This window comes from Erpetoichthys calabaricus, chromosome 7, assembly GCF_900747795.2.
Source record: "Erpetoichthys calabaricus chromosome 7, fErpCal1.3, whole genome shotgun sequence".
Lineage (NCBI taxonomy): Eukaryota > Metazoa > Chordata > Cladistia > Polypteriformes > Polypteridae > Erpetoichthys > Erpetoichthys calabaricus.
The window spans coordinates 192,126,462-192,147,920 of record NC_041400.2 but is presented as its reverse complement, the minus strand read 5'-3'; the positions used below and the strand labels follow the sequence as shown (position 1 = coordinate 192,147,920).

Sequence of the window (21,459 nt, the reverse complement as noted above, 5' to 3'; positions counted from 1 at the left end):
TTTACGTACTCCATAATGTGTGTCTGGTGGTGTGATCTAATTTTTTTGGTTATGGGGTTGAACTGAAAGGAATGTCTTGTGTTTTATGTCTCATCGGGGTGTAGACTGGTGAATGTTGAATTTTGGGAAACATGGCCTGTTTGTAGCATATTACGCGGTGAATTGATTCTTTTGAAATGGACTGTTCAATCATTGTTAAGGTCATTTACACAGAAAAATGGCAGTAGTTCTTTAGAATTATTACATGAGAAATTCAGGACCGTATTCCAAAGTTTACAAGAAGAATACACAAAACGGCATGTTATTTTTGGCAGCAAAAAGTCATCGGTGAGAGGAGTTGTTCTGCTCCCACAAGATGTGGTTGTTGGGGCTTAGGGAGCAGACATCTCATTAAGGCTTATTGACCGGTTGTGCTGAGCAAAAGGCACCTTCTCAGGGTTCAGTGAGTGATGGCGACCTTCACCAGCTGGATCGGTGGGGTGGTAGTGGGTGGGAGCTGCTTGGAAGTCAGTGTAGGTCAGGATGAGTTTGGCATGACACGCTATCAATTGGCATCTTTTCTCATCTTTTTGGCATCTGATTAGTTTACTAGATGAGTTAAGCTATGCATTTGAATTTGTAACCTGTAAAAAAAAAAATAATTAAAATATTTGTATCGTTGGGTATAAATGCTCCTTAATGAATGTGAAATCATTCTGCCTTAAAGCAAAAATACAGTAATGCCCATTGATTATATTCAAGACACTGTCACAGAAGTGAACAAGGGACATTTTATTTTCTCTCTGAATTCAGTATTTTCTGTTGCTTTTTCCAAAAATTGCTTTTAAAACATTTCATCAGTAGCCATCCACAGCTGTTTGTGAGCAAACTCTGGTTTGATACTGATGGCTTTCAAGAATATCAATAGAGATGCCAAGCCTTAGTTTTAAATCAGGACTTCCCCCTAGCCGAACCGAAGAAGATTTAAAGGGAGTAAGTACAATTTGCTCTTTGTCAGTGTTTTTGGTGTATAGCAGTATTGTGTTAAACAAAGGGTACAAAAATGTGTGCAAATATATAAGTAACATTTATTTTACTGATTCTTTTATGCTAAGTAATTTAATAACAGCAATGTACACTACTAATAGAGATATATAGATAAGACCGGCACTAAACAGACAGACCGATCCGTATTATGCCTTTCATATCTATTCATCTGACAGACACTATACAGACAGATAGGACAGGCACTGTACAGACAGAGCTATCTTTCTGTCTGTATGTATAGTGCCTGTCCTATCGGTCTGTCCATCTAGTATCTAGTGCCAGTCTTGTCTGTCTGTCTGTCTGTCTAGTGCCTGTCCGACAGATTGATAGGACAGGTATTAGACAGACAGACAGATCAATCTTTCTGTTTCTGAAATCTGAGATCTGTTCTGTTTAGATGTTTCTGTCTGTATGTATAGTAATTGTCCTATACGTCTGTCCGGGCTGTCTGTCTGTATGTATAGTACCTGTCCTTTCTATCTCTTAATCTGTCTGTCTAACGCCTGTCCTTTCTATCTGTTAATCTGACTGGCACTAGACAGACAGACAGACCTATCGTTATACCTTTCATATCTATTTGTCTGACAGACACTGTACAGACAGACAGACAGACAGACGGATAGGACAGGCACTATACAGACAGATCTCTCTGTCTGTCTAGATCTCTCTGTATGTATACTACCTGTCCTATCTGTCTGTCCTGGCTGTTTGTCTTTCTAGTACCTTTCCTTTCTATCTCTTAATCTGTCTGTCTAATGCCTGTCCTATCTATCTGTTAATCTGACAGGCACTTAACAGACAGACAGACAGGACAGGCACTATACATACAGACCTATTTGCATTATGCCTTTCATATCTGTTTGTCTGACACACACTGTACAGACAGAGAGACAGACAGAACAGGTACTATACAGACAGATGGATCTTTCTGTCTACCTTTCTAGTACCTGTCCTATCTGTCTATTAATCTGACTGGCACTAGACTTCGAGACAGACAGATCTGTCTGTATAGTGCATTTCACATCTACAGTATTTATTTGTCTGACAGGCGCTAAACAGACAGACAGATATATAGGACAGGCACTATACAGACAGACCTATCTGCATTATGCCTTTCGTATCTATTTGTCTGACAGACACTATACAGACAGATTAATCTCTCTGTCTGAATGTATAGTACCTGTCCTATCCGTCTGTCCTGGTTGTCTTTCTATCTAGTACCTGTCCTTTCTATTCGTAGGTCCAGTATTAGACAGACAGATTATCTATCTATTAATTTGACTGGCACTAGACAGACACAGACAGATCTGTCTGTATAGTGCATTTCACATCTACAGTATTTGTCAGACAGACAGGACAGGCACTATACAGGCAGACCTATTGTCATTATGCCTTTCATATGTATTTGTCTGACAGACACTGTACAGGCAGATCGATCTTTCTGTCTAGATCTCTCTGTATGTATGGTAACTGTCCTATACGTCTGTCCTGCTTCTCTGTCTGTCTTTCTAGTACCTGTCCTTTCTCTGTCTTAATCTGCCTGTCCTATCGATCTATTAATCTGACTGGCACTAGACAACAAACAGACAGATGTATCTGTATAGTGTATTTCATATCTAGAGTATTTATTTGTCTGACAGGCACTAAACAAACAGAGTAAATAAACTTTTTACAGAAGGTCTTTAAAAAAAATGTATAAACTACTGGTCAAAAGTTATAGAACACCACCGTTTTTCCAGTTTTTATGGAAATGCACGCAGGTTAATATCTTTAATGTTTCATGATATCAAGGTATAGATCAAATTAAAAAAAAATAAGTCAAGGAATCATTAAATTTACAAAGTTTTATTCACATGTTTGATTGATCAAAGTTGCCCCCTTTTTGCTGATATAACAGTCAAACTGTAGTACCCCTGGTGATTCAGAATGCCAGCCACTTTGTGCAAGTCACCAACTCTGCTTCCAGCAAAAGAACCCCAGACCATCACACTTCATTCTCCATGCATGACAGTTGGGGTCGCACACTGAGGAGCCATCCTTTCACCAGCTCAATGGTGTACAAACACCCTGTGTGATGGACTGAAGATTTCATATTTGGATTCATCGACTTTTTTCCAGTCTGCAATAGTCCACAGCTGGTATTTCAAGGCCCTGTTTTGCCCTTTAAGGAATGGCTTTCTTCCTGCCACTCATCCTGTCAGACCTGCAGCACAAAGTCTCCTCTTCACAGTACACACTGACACTTGACTTTTTCAGCCCACATTGTTATACTGTGCTTGAAGGTGTTGTGCTGTGAGGCGCCGGTGACCCTCAGAAACATGTCTTCTGATTGGCTTGTGACTTTGGCTCTGCCAGATCTCTTCCTATAAGAGTTTCTTCCAGTTTCCAACTGCTTTTTAGTTGTGTAGGGCACCACTGGACTCACTGACACATTTTGCTTTTTTTGCAATATCTCAAAATGAAAGGCCTACACTTCTGTGGGTAATAGTGTAAAAAAACACTGGAGGACAGAACGATAACATAGGAAATGTAAATACATCATAAAATATGGATAAAAGTACCAGGGACATTTGATAATACAACTGGCGCTATGCATCTGGAGATGGTCCCATGGCAAAGGGTCTAGAAGGGTTTAGGTAGAGTATATACACTAACTGAACCTCATGTACTGGTAGTTAGGATTCTTACAGTAATCATGAAAAAGTTTGGGAACCCATCTGAGCCTGCATAATAACTGATTCTACTTTCAACAAAAAAGATAACAGTGGTATGTCTTTTATTTCCTAGGAACATCTGAGTACTGCGGTGTTTTCTGAACAAAGATTTTTAGTGAAGCAGTATTTAGTTGTATGAAATGAAATCAAATGTGAAAACTGGCTGTGCCTTTGAGTGTCTGGATTCTGGATGGAGGTATTTTTGACCATTCTTCCATACAAAATCTCTCCAGTTCAATTTGATGGCTGCCGAACATGGACAGCCTGCTTCAAATCATCCCGTAGATTTTCGATGATATTCAAGTCAGGGGACTGCTGCCCCCGCGACCCAACCTCGGATAAGCGGTGGATAATGGATGGATGGATTTATTATATATATATATAATATATATATATATATATATATATATATATATATATATAAAATAAAATATGCTAGGGTTGTGTGTCTTTTTATGCGACTTCTAACACAACAGTGAGGTTAGAACTGTAATCTTGGTCTTCCTTGAAGTTGGATGATGTGATATGTACTGGTGAAGCAAAACATGCTGTAAGCAACCTTCACAAAGTTATTGGGGTTTGGATATTTCTTACAACTAAATGCTCGACAGGTTGATGTGTCAGAATAGAAAATGTATGGCTGCAACATCTGCTAAGTGTGAAGCAGATTGCAGAGGCAGATCGGAAGAAAAAGAAAAACTGAGCCACATACAGATTGCAAGTGTGACGCAGACAGACAAATATCAGTGTAAAGTGACCTGTGCTTGAGTGTTCACAGCAAAATGATTGTTGTGATCACAAAAGCAAGTGATGTACACTGTTGTGATACAAACGAGAGCTACGTTATCACTGTAAAACTGTATTGTAGCATTGTGAAAGCAAAATGCTGTGTTTCAAAAATAGAAAGTTAACGAGCCTCCAGACCTCAGATTAAGGAGTTTCATATAAAGCAAACAGAACTTTTCTAAGTAAACTTGCAATACTTTTATGATATTTATGTGCCCTAATTAAGGGTTCTATTCAATAAGGGCGCACACAAAAAGGCGAGCTTCAAAAGGGCGACCTTAGTTGGGTGCAGCGAATAAAGGCAAACGCAACAAAATTATTACAGAAAATTTATTAGATAAAGGCAATGATTGAACGTATAAAAAGGCGAAAGCAAGAATATTAAAACATTCACTCAATTGAGGTCGCCCATTTGAAGCTCGCCTTTTTGTGCGCGCCCTTATTGAAGGATACCCTAATTAAGCATTTAATGTAGTGACTGAAGTATTTTTTTTTTTTAGCTTTCATTCAATGTAAATACAAGACAATAAATTTAACAAATTGACTTTTTTTCAAAAAAACCAAAACAAACAAGGCAGAGGAGAAATAACGTCTGTTATTGAGAACTGTCGTGATTGTTATCTTAATAATGCAAGATTGTCTTTGTGTGTTTAGAATTTAAGAAAGGTATTTTTTTTTTTTTGCCCTTATATTGTCAATGTCATGGAGGCATGGAGGGCAAATGAATGACGTTTTCCTTGCCTATGTTTTATTTGTCTTTTCCACCATGCAAAACAAATGACATTTTTATTAAGTTGACTTTAACCTTCTGATGCGTTGTGATTTATTTTTTTAGATGAAACAACAGCGAACCTTTTCAGATCAAGCATTTGACAACTGTCTGCAAGAAATGGAGCTGCTTTTGTACAGCAGCAATGTGTCAGGCCTGCGGACATCAGGTTAGTATTTGAAAGTGGAAAGTGACAGATGCATCTGTCAGTGTTCCAAGAGTCACTGCTTTGTGGGAATAATACAGATGCCTCTGCTGTTCCCTCTCCCCGACATGCTTTGATTTTATGACAAGAAAGGAGCAGTCTTCACAGCGGTAGAGTGACCAAGCTGGCTAGGAAAGGGTGACAGAGTGTGGGCCTGCTGTTGTCAGCCCACAATTTGATTTATAAATGCCAGGGTCAGTTTGGTAGGACAGGAAAAGGTCTCACTTGCTGGGCTGTAAATCCAGCTGAGACTGGGGTCCTTACAGTCTGCCTGCGAAGGGAGCAGATGTTTTACTAGAAGCGAGCCAAATTTTGATGCAACCTTCAGCAACTTGGAGGTCAGGTATTCAATAAGGGTTATGTGGGACATTGAGAAGCAACTGTTACAACTTTGTTAGTACAACAAATTAATTATATGAATGTAGTTGGGGGCCAGAGTTGATGTCATACCATATGTTAAGCTAGGAAGGTGACAGAGTTAAAGAGGTGATAAATATTTCCGGCCTACATTCCTGCTAAAAATAACATATTAGTAACTTTTTTTTTTTTCCCCCTCTTATCCCTGAAAAAATATTTTTCCCCACTGCCTTTTAAAAAAACTTGAGTGAATATTTGTTTAAGGTAATGAAACCATTATTTTTTTATACCAGCTTGACAGGAAATAAACTGTATTTAGTTTTATACACTAAAATGGAAGGTGTGTGATTGGGGGGTTAATGCCCTTCATACAAACTAGAACCAGGCTTGAGTTAAATTACCATATTTTTCGCTCCTTAAGACGTACCTGACCATTAGACGCACCTAGGTTTAGAGGAGGAAAACAAGAAGAAAAATATTCTGAACCAAATGGTGTACTAATATTTTTAATACAGTCATATGGAAAAGTTTGGGAATCCCTCTCAGCCTGCATAATAATTTACTTTCTACAAAAAAAGATAACAGTGGTATGTCTTTCATTTCCTAGGAACATCTGAGTACTGCGGTGTTTTTTGAACAAAGCTTTTTAATGAAGCAGTATTTAGTTGTATGAAATTAAATCAAATGAGAAAAACTGGCTGTGCACAAATGTGGGTCTTCTTGTAACTTTGCTGATTTGAATGCCTGTCACTGCTCAGTGCTGATTACTTGCAACACCAAATTGGTTGGATTAACTCGTTAAGCCTTGAACTTCATAGAGAATCGTGAGAAAAGGTATTTAAGGGGGTCAATTGCAAGTTGTGCTTCCCTTTGACTCTCCTACAATTCAGCGCAATTTGCACAAAGAACATCTGTATGGCAGGGTGATGAGAAAGAAGCCCTTCCTGCACTCACGCCACAAACAGAGTCACTTGTTGTATGCCAGTACTCATTTAGACAAGCCAGATTCATTTTGGAACAAAGTGCCTTGGACTGATGAGACAAAAATTGAGTAACAAGCAGCCCTTGCATGGCAGAAGAAGAACACCGCATTCCAAGAAAAACAACTGCTACCTACTGTCAAATTTGGTGGAGGTTCCATTATGCTGTGTGGCTAGTTCAGGGACTGGGGCCCTTGTTAAAGTCGAGGGTCAGATGAATTCAACCCAATATCAACAAATTCTTCAGGATAATGTTCAAGCATCAGTCACAAAGTTGAAGTTACACAGGGGTTGGATATTCCAACAAGACAATGACCCAAAACACAGTTGGAAATCTACAAAGGCATTCATGCAGAGGGAGAAGTACAATGTTCTGGAATGGCCGTCACAGTCCCCTGACTTGAATATCATCGAAAATCTATGGAATGACTTGAAGCAGGCTGTCCATCAAATTGAACTGAACTGGAGAGATTTTGTATGAAGAATGGTCAGAAATACCTCCATCCAGAATCCAGACACTCATGAAAGGCTATAGGAGGACAGCGTCTAGAGGCTGTTAGATTAGCAAAAGGAGGCTCAACTAAGTATTGATGTCATATCTCTATCGGGGTGCCCATTTTTATGCACTGGTCTAATTTTGTTATGATTCGTATTGCATATTTTCTGTTAATCCAATAAACTTAATGTCACTGCTGAAAAACTGCTGTTTCCATAAGGCATGTCCGATATTAAAAGGAAGTTGCCACTTTGAAAGCTCAGCCAATGAGAAGCAAAAATCCAAAGAATTAAGAGGGGTTCCCAAACTTTTCATATGACTGTAAAATATAGCAGAATAATATTTCAACAGCAACAACATTTATTTATATAACACATTTTCATACAATGTCGCTCAAAGTGCTTTACATGATGAAGAAAGAGAAAAAAAGATAATTAAAATTAGGGAACACTAATTAGCATAGAAATAAAGTAAGGTCTGATGGCCAGGGAGGACAGAAAAAACAAAACAAAAAAAAAAACTCCAGATGGCTGGAGAAAAAAAATTTAATCTGCAGGGTTTCCGAGGCCACGAGACCACCCAGCCCCCTCTAGGCATTCTACCTCACATAAATGACCTCAATCAGTCCTCATGGTATTCAGGGATCACATGGAAGAATTTGATGATGACGGTCATGTGGACTTCTGGCCTTTAATCCATCAATTTAGGGACATCATGGTGCTTTGATCAGGTGGCAGACCGCCACCACAGAAAACTGGAAAAAGAACAGAAGAGAAAGTAGGGGTTAGTACGGATTTTGAAGCCATCATGAATAATAATGATAATTAATTGAATATACAGAGCATCAGGATTTAACTAAGATGAAGCTATGAGAAAGCCATATTAAAGTAATGTGTTTTCAGCAGTGTTTTAAAGTGCTCCACCATATTAGCCTGGCAAATTCCTATTGGCAAGCTAGCTATTCCAGATTTGAGGTGCATAACAGCAGAAGGCCGCCTCACCACTTTTACGTTTAGCTCTTGGAATTCTAAGTAGACACTCATTTGAAGATCTAAGGATACGATTTGGAGTGTAAGACATTCTGAAATATAAGATGGAGCGAGATTATTTAAGGCTTTGTAAACCATAAGCAGTATTTTAAAGTCAATTCTTAATGACACAGGTAACCAGTGTAGTGACATCAAAACTGTGGTGATGTGCTTGGATTTTCTTTTCCGAGTTAAGATTCTAGCAGCTGCATTCTGCACTTGTTGCAATCGATTGATGTCTTAACTATGTAAAGTCAACAGCGGTATTAAGAACCATCATCACTGTCATTAACAAATGAGGAGAGACTTTAAGGTTCAAGTACTCTTCTAGTTTTCTGGAAACCCCAAGAACTCCTCATCGCTAATGTCAGAATTTATGAAGCTCAGTTGCTCACAATCACTTTGCAGGAGCACATACCTATCACGCGGCATAACCTGTCCAAAGCCACCAGGGGACAAAGCACATTTAGACCAATGCTCCCTGAAGTTATATCACCAGTCTAGTCCCATCTCTATTTGTAATGCCACAAAGCCCTTCATCTTGTCTTTTGTTGTGGGTTTCCACTTTGAAAAACGAGCATGCGGTGCAAGCGCAGCCCGTGATTCAAAAAATTGCAGCCTCAGGAAAGAACAGCCAGAAGTAGTCCATCCGCTGATAATCTGTTGAGTCCAACAGCAAGCCATACTGTCTTGTGAAGTCCGGTAGCCAGTTAGGCTCCCACGGATCAATGTCTGGGTATTCCTCCCACACAAACCTTGCTATAGGTGCATCAGCTGCGCGAATGCACTCAGCTGGGGCGGCATCGGCTGGTATCCGAACAGCTGATGCCAGTTCCTCACTCTCTTGCTCGATCTCCTGATCACTCTCAACAAAATCAGATTCTGAAAAATCAGAGTCCGACTCGGCGATAATGCGCAAAGCATCGTCTGCTGAATATTTTGTTTTCTGTACTCTCTTCGCTCCCTCGTGAGATGTCGATGCCATCTTGCTTTTGTTTACATTTGTTTACATCTCGTAAACTCACACACATGCAAAGATTAGATGCCGAGTCAATTAGTCTAACATTCCTTCAAGCAGAGAGGGAATGCCTGTAATGTAACGGTGAGTTTTGTCGCCATTAACAGCTGATTGTTGCCCTCTACCCGGATGTCGACTTTTGTCAGGTGATACACGTCACGGTCTGTGACACAATATTTGCTCCATAAGACACACAGACATTTCCAGCCTTCTTTTGGGGGGGGGGGGGGGAAGTACACCTTATGGAGCGAAAAATATGGTAGATATTTTCTTTTCTATAAATTATAGCTGTTTTCTAGCGAAAGGGTTATGTACAGCAGAATGTGATTGCTTTACAAAGGGCTGTGACATACTTGACACTACCCAACATGTGAACTTGAGGTCACTGCTGCTACACAAGCAGTGTACGGATTGTACTTGCACGCATACATTATGTAAATCTGGAGGATTCCACCAGGTGGCAACGTGAGAAATCATCACAGTGAGAAAACGTGCAAGTATTGCTGTATTGTGAGTTGATTGAAGAAAGATGTTGATGATATTTCTTTTCATTCTGATGCTGTTGCAAAGGTGCAAAAAGAAGCTGGCATCAGCAACACAGAAAATGGTATGTGAGACCTTTAAATGTATCGCGTCATTACGATGGGCAATATGCGATGCTTGTATTACCTATGCAAGAAATGCATGAAGAAAAGCACCATGAATACATTTGTATGTCAGCATATAAATCTGATGATTTGCTTCACCGTATTGAACCACTCATCAAACATTGAAGCATGCAGATTGATCCTTTTGGAGTTGCAATGTTGCTTGCCGTCACCCATATTGTTTTTGGTACTGCAACACGTGCACGCGTCACGTTAATTTCTGAAGACTTGCTCAGAGGACACGTCAAAAGAGTGCTGGGAACACATTGCAGCCGTGATGCATGTGCAGAAGTGTTCTGACCATCAAGTATATCACAGCCCTATGTGAAGGCCCTTTGGCAGATAAACTCTTTACGTTTCCTGCTCGGTATTTCTATCCTTAGCAATACTCTGTATTAGTCATTGAAAAATAAATTGTTATAGTGAGGACAGAACAGTAATATTTTGCCATGCTGCCCGCCGTTCTTGGTTTATCATGCAATGCCTAGTAAATGGGGGTTTGCAGTAGCAGTAAGGTGACCATGGCTCACATCCCAGGTTGTCCCTGTTTGGAGTTTGCATGCTTTCCCTGTGGCCACCTGTGTTTAGGTTAGATGGTTTTACAGTGCTAGTCTGTCTGTTCATCCTGTGATGGACTGGTGGCCTATCCGGGGACTGTTCCTGCCTTGCGCCCTGTGCTTCATGGGATACGCTCCAGCAGTTTTACTAAATGTGTGGATGTTATTATCGGAAACCGATGGAAAGGACAATAACCTTTTCTTAATGTATAAAACAATGTATTGTGCCCTGTGTTGGCTGGGATTGGCTCCAGCAGACCCCCGTGACCCTGAAGTTAGGATATAGCGGGTTGGATAATGGATGGATGGATGGATTGTAATTTGGAAAAAAAAATGTTGTGATTGTATTGTTCATTGGCAGCCACAGGATTCATTAATATACTATATTGCCAGAAATATGCAGACACAGCTTCAAGGTCAGAGCAGGTGCTTTTTTCTTAGGAGACTGCGTTCCTTGTATCTGGGAAGTGACATCCTTTTATTTTTTTTTTAGTATTTATTTAAATATTTATTTATTTACTTATCTACCTCTTAATGTATATATTTAAAGAGCTTCTGTTAAAAGCCAAATTTTCCCTCTGTGGACAAATAAATATCAATCTATCTATTATAATAAATATAGTGCCTTTCTTATCTATCTATCTACTATATAGTGCCTTTCTTTATCTATCTATCTATCTTACAGTGCCTTTTATCTCTGTTTACCTATTATATAGTGTCTTTCATTTCTGTCTGTCTATCTATTATATAGTGTTTTTCTTTATCTATTATATAGTGTCTATTATATAGTGTCTTTCATCTCTCTCTATCTATTATATAGTGCCTTTCTCTGTCTATCTATCTGTTATATACAGTGTTACCTCGGTTTGCAAGCATAATTCGTTCCGGAAACGTGCTCGTAGTCCAAAGCACTCGTATATCAAAGTGAATTTCCCCATAAGAAATAATGGAAACTTGATTTGTTCCACAACCCAAAACTATTCATATAAAAATGATTAATACAAAATATAAAGTAAAAATATATAAAACAAATTAACCTGCACTTTACCTTTGAAAAGAATCATGGCTGGTGTGAGTGAGTTTCTAAACTCTTGTGGGATCGCACCCAACGGGACGACACGCGGAAGAGTGTCCCAAAACAATCGCAGTCTCCCAGCGCTGTAGTAGTTCGCCATAAAAGCGAATCCGAAAAGACTGAGGGCATGCTATAAGCGCTTGCCGTCGATGGGTGATACAAGGAACATTATAAATGCGCAGGGCCCTGCCCAAGTTCTGTGTCTGTGTATAGGAGATCCCGCTACAATAAATAACCACACTGTTGCTGTTTCAAGCTGAATAAAGCTGGTGTTGCTAAAGTATTGAGACTCAGCTTCGTGTTTTAGTGTGCAAGACAGGGACTCGATGCTAATGCTGCAGTAAACAGTATACGCTCGTACGGATGTTGACTATATGAGTGAGGCACGCCGACTCAGACGGAGAATAGGAGATGATTGCCCACAATCCCGCAGCGAGAGAGAGAGAAGAACCATCAGCTCAGTTGTGATCACATGATGCTCAGCAGACAAAGCGTATACATACTACTTGTACTGCAAGACCTCGCTCGTTTATCAAGTCAAAATTTATTAAAAATTTTTGCTCGTCTTGCAAAACACTCGTAAACCAAGTTACTCGCAAACTGAGGTTCCACTGTAGTGCCTTTTATCTCGGTTTACCTATTATATAGTGCCTTTCATGTCTGTCTCTCTATCTATCTATCTGTCTATTATATAGTGCCTTTTGTATACAGTAATCCCTCGCTATATCGCGCTTTGCCTTTCGTGGCTTCATTCCATCGCGGATTTTATATGTAAGCATATTTAAATATATATCGCGGATTTTTCGCTGCTTCGTGGGTTTCTGCGGACAATGGGTCTTTTAATTTCTGGTACATGCTTCCTCAGTTGGTTTGCCCAGTTGATTTCATCAAGGGACGCTATTGGCAGATGGCTGAGAAGCTACCCAGCTTACTTTTCTCTTTCTCTTGCGCTGACTTTCTCTGATCCTGACGTAGGGGGATTGAGCAGAGGGGCTGTTCGCACACCTAGACAATACGGACGCTCGTCTAAAAATGCTGAAAGATTATCTTCACTTTGCTATCTTTTGTGCAGCTGCTTCCTGAAACGACATGCTGCACGGTGCTTCGCATACTTAAAAGCTCGAAGGGCACGTATTGATTTTTGATTGAAAAACAAACTCTGTCTCTCTCTCTCTCTGTCTCTCTCTCTCTGCTCCTGACGGAGGGGGTGTGAGCTGCTGCCTTCAACAGCTTTGTACTGGCGGTGCTTCGCATATTTAAAAGCCAAACAGCCCTATTGATTTTTGTTTGCTTTTCTCTCTATCTCTCTGACAGCCTGTGCTCCTGACACGCACTTCTTTGAAGAGGAAGATATGTTTGCATTCTTTTAATTGTGAGACGGAACTGTCATCTCTGTCTTGTCATGGAGCACAGTTTAAACTTTTGAAAAAGAGACAAATGTTTGTTTGCAGTGTTTGAATAACGTTCCTGTCTCTCTACAACCTCCTGTGTTTATGCGCAAATCTGTGACCCAAGCATGACAATATAAAAATAACCATATAAACATATGGTTTCTACTTCGCGGATTTTCTTATTTCGCGGGTGGCTCTGGAACGCAACCCCCGCGATGGAGGAGAGATTACTGTATGTCTGTCTGAATGTTTGAGTTCAGGTGTTTCAGCCACACCCATTGTTAACATGTGCATAAAATCAAGCACATAGTATGTGATACCAAAGAGCTCAGTCACACAAAACATTTTACAGCTGTAGTTTGCTACCTTTGCCACAGCAATTCCCATGAAAATAACAATCTGTTTAAATTGTACATCTGCATCCACACGTGTGAGCGGCAGAGCCACAATGAGGCTAGCGTGTAGCGCAGGCCCGGGGGTTGGTGAGTGAAGTGAGCAGGGGGCAAAGCCCCCCTAGTAAAACAATATAGATATCAAGTAGTACAAGTTGAGCAAGTATAAAGTATTTACAAATACACTTAACAATTAGTATAAAGCGCCAGTAAGGACAAGTTATTTCTTTTAAATTTCTAAACAAACGCTTAACTTTAGAACACAGTTTTGCATGGCCTATGCATATAAATCATGTTTGAGAAGAAATAAAATTGATTTGAAAAATACTGAACTTTTCCTTTAATGTTCAAGTAAGTGTTCCTCGAGACCGATTGAGTACTTTATGTGTCCTAAGAGGGAGATTTAGCTTTTTACAGAAACTTAAATATTAGAACAAACGGCAACAACCTCAAACAGATACAGAGAAGAAATACACGAAAAGAAGAAATTGGCTAAAGATAAAAAGAGCATTCATAGAGAGGCATTCTAAAGACATATTGCTGTAGATATGAAGGAGCCCCTGTAGTGTTTATTGACACACTTCTGCTAAATAATTTGTTCAGTGGTTGTGTTTCTCAGAGAGGATGTGCAACATTGTTCATAATAGCACTCAAGTTTTGTCTTCATTCTATCCTTCACTACTAAGAGTAAGAGCCTGAGCCTGCCCTTTTAATTAGCTTATTACTTCGGTGGGCCTCTCTTGAAGTATGTTACCAGTCCAGCACACCACAGCATAGAAGACTACACTGGCTGTCCTATAGTTGTAGAAGATGTGAAGGACGTCACTACCCACATGACACGAGTGTGTTCTGCTTTTCCTTTTTTTCTGTAGTTCCTCTGTGTAAGTAGATTAGTCCAGCCTGTCATTGATGTTGACCCCCAAGTACTTGTAGCAGTGCACCACTCTCTGAATAGTGATTGGAAGCAGAGACTCTCTGCTGTGGCAGAAGTCAATATCATAAATGCTGTAATTTTAGAAGAACAAATAAAAAGGCCCACTTTCCCTTGCTTGAAACACAGAGTCTAATTAGTTCTTGCTCAAGACATATTACAGCCTAACTCATTTACAGACGACAGTGGGTGGCTTTACACTTACTCATTAAGCAGTCGAGCTCAGCAGATGGCTTACAAATTTTCCTACATTGCAAACTGTTGAGAGCATGCAAGCTTTATTTCAAATTAAGTAATGAGGTCGTATTTACAGTAGACATGGCAAGAATTTATCAAATTTCAGCCTCCATTTTGGAAAACTGGCCAGCACAAATATTCAGTGTTAGACAAGCGGAAGTGAATGAAGTTGCAATCTTCAGAATCCACCTAACAGCCTTTGGGAGTGCTCTGATCTGTCTGGTCAATCTGGAATGACCACATACAGGTGCATCGCAATAAATTAGAATATCATCGAAAAGTTAATTGATTTCAGTAATTCAATTCAAAAAGTGAAACTCTATATTATGTAGATTCATTACACACAGAGTGATATATTTCAAGCGTTTATTTCTTTTCATTTTGCTAATTATGGCTTATGGCTAATGAAAACCCAAAATTCAGTATCTCAGAAAATTACTCCACCCAGCTAATTAACCCAGAACGCCTTCAGTGGCATCCTGAGCCTTTTAAATGGTCTCTCAGGCTGGTTCAGTAGGGCACACAATCAGACTGCTGACTTGATCGTTGTCCAGAAGACAGTTATTGAGGCCTTCCACAAGGAGGAGAAGCCACAGAAGGTCATTGCTAAAGACGCTGGTTGTTCAGAGTGCTGTATCCAAGCATATTAATGGAGAGTTGAGTGGACAGAAAAAATGTGACAGCAGAACAAGGGGCACAAGCAGCAGGGATAAGCGTAGCCTTGAGAGGATTTGGAAGAATTTGGGAGTCCTCACAGGTGGCGCAGTGGTAGTGCTGCTGCTTTGCAGTAAGGAGACTGTGGAAGATTGTGGGTTCGCTTCCTGGTTCCTCCCTGTGTGGACAGCGCTTTGAGTATTGAGAAAAGCGCTATATAAATGTAATGAATTACCCTAAGTTCTTGTCTATAAGCCGGACTCATGTATTAGCCGGAGACCAAAAATCATACGAATTTTTAAAATAAAATCGTATCATAGATAAGCCGGACTCATGGATAAGCCGAACGTACTATAACCTATAACTAATAGAAGGGAGGGAGGTCAGTGGTCTCACTCGCGCCCATTTAATTTCTTTAAGGGGGGAGAGAGTGTGAGATATTGCCGTCTCTCTCACTCCCCGCATGGCGCGGTTGGAGCGGCCGGAGCGCGTTCTTTCTGCTCTGGGCGTCGCCGAGTCAACACGAGCGCGTAGCGGTCATTTAAATTGTGATTTTATATGTAAGCATATTTAAATATATATCGCGGATTTCTGCGGACAATGGGTCTTTTAATTTCTGGTACATGCTTCCTCAGTTGGTTTGCCCAGTTGATTTCATACAAGGGACGCTATTGGCAGATGGCTGAGAAGCTACCCAACTTACTTTTCTGTCTCTCTTGCGCTGACTATCTGTGATCCTGACGTATGGGGATTGAGCAGGGGGGCTGTTTGCACACCTAGACAATACGGACGCTCGTCTAAAAATGCTGAAAGCTTATCTTCACGTTGCTATCTTTTGTAAAGCTGATTCCTGAAAAGACATGCTGCACAGTGCTTCGCATACTTAAAAGCTCGAAGGGCACGTATTGATTTTTGACTGAAAAACAAACTCTCCCTCTCTCTCTCTTTGTCTGCTCCTGACGGAGGGGGTGTGAGCTGCCGCCTTCAACAGCTTTGTGCCGCGGTGCTTCGCATACTTAAAAGCCAAACAGACACATTGATTTGTTTGCTTCACTCCTTTGAAGAGGAAGATATGTTTGCATTCTTTTAATTGTGAGACGGAACTGTCATCTCTGTCTTGTCATGGAGCACAGTTTAAACTTTTGAAAAAGAGACAAATGTTTGTTTGCAGTGTTTGAATAACGTTCCTGTCTCTCTACAACCTCCTGTGTTTCTGCGCAAATCTGTGACCCAAGCATGACAATATAAAAATAACCATATAAACATATGGTTTCTACTTCGCGGATATTCTTATTTCGCGGGTGGCTCTGGAACGCAACCCCCGCGATGGATGTATAAGCCGGACTTATGTATAAGCCGATATTCTATTTTTTCATTTTCACAACTTTTTTCCTTAGATAAGCCGCGGCTTATTGACAAGAACTTAGGGTATTATTATTATTATTATTCCCAAGGAGTGGACTGCGGATGGAGTCAGTGTTTCAAGAGCCACCACACACAGACGTGTGTATCTGGGATGTGGGCTAAATTGTCACAGCATTCCTTGTGTCCAGCCACTCCTGAACCAGAGACCGCGTCAGAAGCGTCTTACCTTGGCTAAGGAGAAAGCGGACTGGACTGTTAATAGCTCAGTGGTCCAAAGTCCTCGTTTCAGATAAAAGTCAATTTTGCATTTCTTTTGGAAATCAAGAATCTGGAGGAAGAATGATGAGGCACAGAATCCAAGTTGCTTGAGGTCCAGTGTGAAGTTTCCATAGTGAGTGAGGATTTGGGAAGCCCATGTCATCTGCTGGTGTTGGTCCACTGTGTTTTATCAAGTCCAAAGTCAGCGCGGCCGTCTACCAGATAATTTGAGAGCACTTCATGCTTCCCTCTGCTGACAAGCTTTATGGAGATGCTGATTTCATTTTCCAGTAGGACTTGGCACCTGCGCACATTGCCAACCATACCAGTACCTGGTTTAATGACCGTGGTGTTAGTGCTGTGCTTGATTGGCCAGCAAACTCGCCTGACTTAAACCTGTCTAGAGGAAGATGAGACACCAGAGCCAACAATGCAGACGAGCTGAAGGCCATGATCAAAGCATCCTGGGCTTCCATAACACCTCAGCAGTGCCACAGGCTGATCGCCTCCATGCCACGGCACATTGATGCAGTCATTCATGGACCAAGTATTGAGTGTGTACATGGACAGACTTTTCAGTAGGCCAACATTTCTGTATTAAAAATATTTTTTTTTTATTGGTTGTATCTATAACAAAATTATTGGCACCCTCAACTTAATATTTGGTTGCACGCTTTTGGAAAAATAACTGAAATATAACTTCCTATAACCATCAACAAGCTTGTTTCACCTCTCAACTGGAATTTCCGACCACTTTTCTTTTGCAAACTGCTCAAGGTTTCTCAGATTTGAAGGGCGCCTTCTCCCAACAGCAATTTTGAGATCTCTCCATAAGTGTTCAATCGGATTTAGATCCGGACTTATTGCTGGCCACTTTAGAACTCTCCAGCGCTTTGTCTTCAACCATTTCTGGGTGCTTTTAGAGGTATGTTTGGGGTCATTGTCCTGCTGGAACACCCATGACCTCTGACGCAGACCCAGCTTTCTGACACTGGGCCCTACATTGCGCCCCAATATCTTTTGGTAGTCTTCAGATTTCAAGATGCCTTGCATACAGTCAAGGCATCCAGTGCCAAAGGCAGCAAAATATCCCCAAAACATCTTAGAACCTCCACCATGTTTGACTGTAGGTACTGTGTTCTTTTCTTCGTAGGCCTCATTCCGTTTTCTGTAAACAGTAGAATGATGAGTTTTATCAAAAAGCTCTACCTTGGTCTCATCTGTCCACAAGACGTTCGCCCAGAAGGATTTTGGCTTCCTCAAGTACATTTTGGCAAACTCCAGTCTGGTTTCTTTATGTTTCTGTGTCAGCAGTGGGGTCCTCCTGGCTCTCCTGCCATAGCGTTTCATTTCGTTCAGATGTCGACGGATAGTTCAAGCTGACACTGTTGCACCCTGAGTCTGCAGAACAGCTTGAATATGTTTTGAAGTTGATTGGGGTTGTTTATCCACCATTCGAACTATCCTTTGTTGCAGTCTTTTATCAATTTTTCTCTTCCGTCCACGTCCAGGGAGATTAGCTACAGTGCCATGTGTGGTGAACTTCTTGATTATGATGCGCACAGTGGACAAAGGAACATGAAGATCTCTGGAGACGGACTTGTAGCCTTGAGATTGTTGATATTTTTCAGCAATTTTTGTTCTCAAGTCCTCAGACAATTCTCTGCTGTTCTTTCTGTTCTCCATGCTTAGTGTGGCCCACTCAGACGCACAACAGAAAGGATGAGTCAACTTTTCTCCATTTTAACTGGCTTCAGGTGTGATTGCTATATTGCCAGCACCTGTTTCTTGCCACAGGTGAGTTCAAACGAGCATCATATGCTTAAAATAAAACGATTTGCCCACAATTTTGAAAAGGTGCCAATAATTTTGTCCGGCCCATTTTTGGAGTTCTGTGTGACATGATGTCAGATTTGGCTTTTTTTTCTCTGTTTTTTTGTGTTGTTCCAATGCACATAAAGGAAATAAACGTGTATACCAAAACATTTGTAATTGCAACAATTTTCTGGGAGAAATGGTGCATTTTCTGGGAAAATTCCAGGGGTACCGATAATTTCAGCCATGATTGTAAGTTTTTTTTCTTCTTTTATTGTAAAGCATTTTGTTTGGCCACAGCATTCCTATGTTGTTTTAAATGTGCTATATAAATAGACATTGACATTATCAGTCCTGCAGAGTTCTCAGAGAGGAGTCTTGGTGGCCTCCCTCGTTAGTCTTCTTCAGTGTTCGCAGATTGCCTGCTTTAGTGATTTTACAGCTGTGTCATACACTTTTCATTTCTTCACAATTTATTTGACCAAAGATTCAGTGACTTAGATAATAGTTTCTTCAACTATGTGTCAGGTCACGTATTGTCTGAATTTGGGTCGAGTGGGAAAGGGACGTTAACTGGTTTGTGGAAGGCTTTGTGATGTGTCAGCACGGAAAGCTTAAGCAAACGTCATTGCTCTCCTACGACCCGATTGAGTGATTCTGTAAGTGGGGGAAGGGAATGACCGTCGGCGGCAATTCACCAAGGGGGACAGACAATGGGACGATAATCAGTGGAGAATCTTCAAGGGGGAAACGGACACGCCAATCCACCCCTAACCCCAACTCGGATTATGTTTTGAGGGAATTCTCACCAACTATGGAAAAACTCGTATGTCACATCTTTCAAGCTTTCGGCAAATTGAGAAAATGTTGTCGCCCCTATGATTAACAATCTCTAGATTTTATTTTTCCTGAGCTTCAATATATATTTTTTTTTTCATGAATCAACAGCTGCCATTTAAATCACGTGATCGTAATCTGACTTTTCATTGGTCGGCGGTTTTTCCTCATTGGTCAGTGGATTTGCTAGGTTTTTGTCTTGCAATATGTAAAATACTGTGTACATACAAGCTACTTCCATGTCCAAGTTTTGCACTTTGTTCAGCAGTGGTTCTTCCCACTTCCTCTAGGTTGATGGGATGGCACCTCAGGAAAGCAGTTTTCAAATCGTGCCACAGAGTCTAAGCAGGGTTGAGATCAGGGCTTTGACTTGGCCATTCCAAAACATTCACCTTTCTGTTTCTGAGCCATTCCAGCATTGCTTTAGCCTTATGTAAAGCCTTTAATAAAGTATCTAGCTATCTAGCTATCTATCTAGCTAGCTAGCTAGCTATCTAGCATATGGTCATTGTCACATTTAAAGATGAATCTTCTCCATAACTGTAGGTTCATAGAAGACTAGAACAAAGTCTCCTGCAATGTTGTGTTCTTTTTGTGTTTATCCCATTGTCCTTTCAGCTTTGACAAGATTCCCGGTTACGGCATGTGAAGAGAATTCCCATAGCATGCTGATGATAAGGTTTCTTGAGGCATGGACACAATTAGTTTTACGCCACACATACCTCTTTGAAGTTTGGGGAAAAAAAGTTCTATTTTGGTCTCATCTGACCATAAAACCTTCTTCCACATCTTAACTGGGTCTTTCTCATGCTTTGTACAAATGCCATACGTGCTTTTATGTGAACCTTCTTAAGGAATGGCTTCTTTCTTGCTGCCCTCTCGTAGAGGCCTGTTTTATGGAGCGCTCTTAAAATTGTGGACCCCTGCACCTTCACTCCAGTTTCAGCCAAAGAGCATTGAAGATTTCTGAGATTTTTAGTTGTCTCTCTCACCAGTTGACATCTTGCTCTGACGTCCTAGTAAGAGTCTGGCTGCTGGCTGTGATGAACCTTCCACTTTCTGATGATGGATCCTGCAGTGCTTAACGGGACATTCAGACTCTCTGATATTTTCTTGTAGCCATTTCCCGTCTTGTGCATTTCAATGACTTTGTTTCTCTCATCAGCAGAAAGCCAGTTTGTCTTTATTTCTGCAATGATTGTCCAACAAAGACTATGGCCTTATAAATGGGTCTTTTTATATCCAGAGTTACAGAAAGGACTCACAAGTAGGACCTCATTATGTTGTGATAAGGCGCTATATAGGTGCCTGACCCGACACAGACTGACAACGGAGGCACGTATAAAAATCAAAGAAACAATTTTATTTTTCTTCACCACGTGGGAAACGCCTTCCCCGTTTCCCACAGGCACAACACAGTCCCACAAGCATGCAAAAGCAAATCTGAAAGCACAACTAAAGTTTCTTCCTCCACTCCTCCCAGGCAGCTTTGTCCTCCTCCTCCTTTTGACTCTGGCGCCTCGAGTAGTGGCTGCAGGCTCCTCTTATAGCACCCCTGGAAGTGCTCCAGGTGCTCGTTGATCTACTTCAGGCTGCACTTCCGGGTGTGGCTGAATCACAGCACCCCCTGGTGGTTGCCACGAAGCCCAACAGGACTGAGCTCCGGCGTTCCATGATTGTGGCCCCGATGCAACCCAGGGGGGCTGCCACCAAGTATTCTGGGGGACGTAGTGTGCAGCCCATGTCTGCTCCCTCAGATTCAGTGCCAAAGATAGATAGATAGATAGATACTTTATTAATCCCAAAGGGGCGTCCGGCCAAGCATGTTTAATTATGACTGTCACCTTTGTGTCGTTTGCGATTCATTTGTCATTTGTGTAAACCTGGAGCTTCAAGAACATGGAGATTTAAATAATTAACT

The 21,459-nt window shown here is 40.9% G+C and overlaps 1 protein-coding gene across 1 annotated transcript in view; it reads left to right on the top strand.

Moving 5' to 3' along the window:
* The window catches only part of LOC114654975 (coiled-coil domain-containing protein 171-like), a 510,202-nt gene that overhangs the window by 79,323 nt on the left and 409,420 nt on the right, over positions 1-21,459 (top strand). Inside the window, exon 10 of the mRNA XM_028805855.2 lies at positions 5,362-5,464. Within this exon, the coding sequence (XP_028661688.1) occupies positions 5,362-5,464 (103 nt within the window). The remainder of the gene's footprint in view (positions 1-5,361; positions 5,465-21,459) is intronic.